General features: G+C 38.6%; 1 protein-coding gene across 3 annotated transcripts in view; it reads right to left on the bottom strand.

The window, feature by feature from the left end:
* LOC106869584 (xaa-Pro dipeptidase) overlaps positions 1-887 on the bottom strand; it is a 34,573-nt gene that overhangs the window by 13,393 nt on the left and 20,293 nt on the right. For all 3 annotated transcript variants that reach the window (XM_014915387.2, XM_014915386.2, XM_014915385.2), the window contains exon 11: positions 691-768. In XM_014915387.2, coding sequence (XP_014770873.1) covers positions 691-768 — 78 coding nt within the window. The remainder of the gene's footprint in view (positions 1-690; positions 769-887) is intronic.

Genomic DNA, 887 nt, shown 5'->3' with positions numbered 1-887 from the left:
GTTTCACTGCCATGTAGCATGGCTGTTCGTACACATGCGTCATACAGTCTGCCTTTTACTCTGAGTGAGAGTCCCTTTGTCGCCAGCAGAGATAAGAGCTCTCTAAACTTGGCCCAGGCTATTCTTATTCTAGCAGTTACAATCCATGCGAACACATTTCTCTCCTACAACATCACTATTCTCTCTCCTACACTGTCTTGCAACACGAAATACCTCGAGTCTTTGGTCCTCACGGCGCAGAACATTGGCAAATCTTTTCTTATCTGCTTCCCCTCTGGCTAAATAAACCTGTCGCCTATACATACATATGTGTGCATGTATGTATAGACATACATCATCATCATCAATGATGATGATGATGATGATAAATGCAACCCACCCATGCAGCACATACTCTACACAATTACCGCATAGCAAAGCAACACAACTGGTATTACACATATTTGATACAACAGACAGTAGAAATGATAAATAAACATCAGAAATGAAGAAAGAAAAATAATCCCACTACAAAGGAAAACAGATAAAGCACAAGAAAAACAACTGTGGGCATACCGCCTCTGGAATACCAAAGGCAAACCTGGTGATGCAGTAGAAACTAACACAAAACTGATGAAAACATCATGATGATCTTTACTTTACCATATTTTCTGGTAATATAAATTTTCTAGTAATACAAATTCTGCTTACCAAGCATCCCCGTCATCAAGTCTTCTGGAATTTGGAGCTCCAGCATGTCCATAGTGCAAAATAGCTGCATTTTCTCCACTGAAAGAGGAAAATCGTTTCTCATAACATAACAGAATTTAATATTATTATTATTATTCAGTGGAAATACTATTGCATGCACCAGTACACCTCCAATATTGTGTACATTTACCAGTGTT

Source organism: Octopus bimaculoides, chromosome 17, assembly GCF_001194135.2.
Source record: "Octopus bimaculoides isolate UCB-OBI-ISO-001 chromosome 17, ASM119413v2, whole genome shotgun sequence".
In the NCBI taxonomy this organism is placed as follows: Eukaryota; Metazoa; Mollusca; class Cephalopoda; order Octopoda; family Octopodidae; genus Octopus; species Octopus bimaculoides.
Note: the sequence above shows the minus strand (reverse complement) of the source record. Positions and strands in the feature narration are given on the sequence as shown.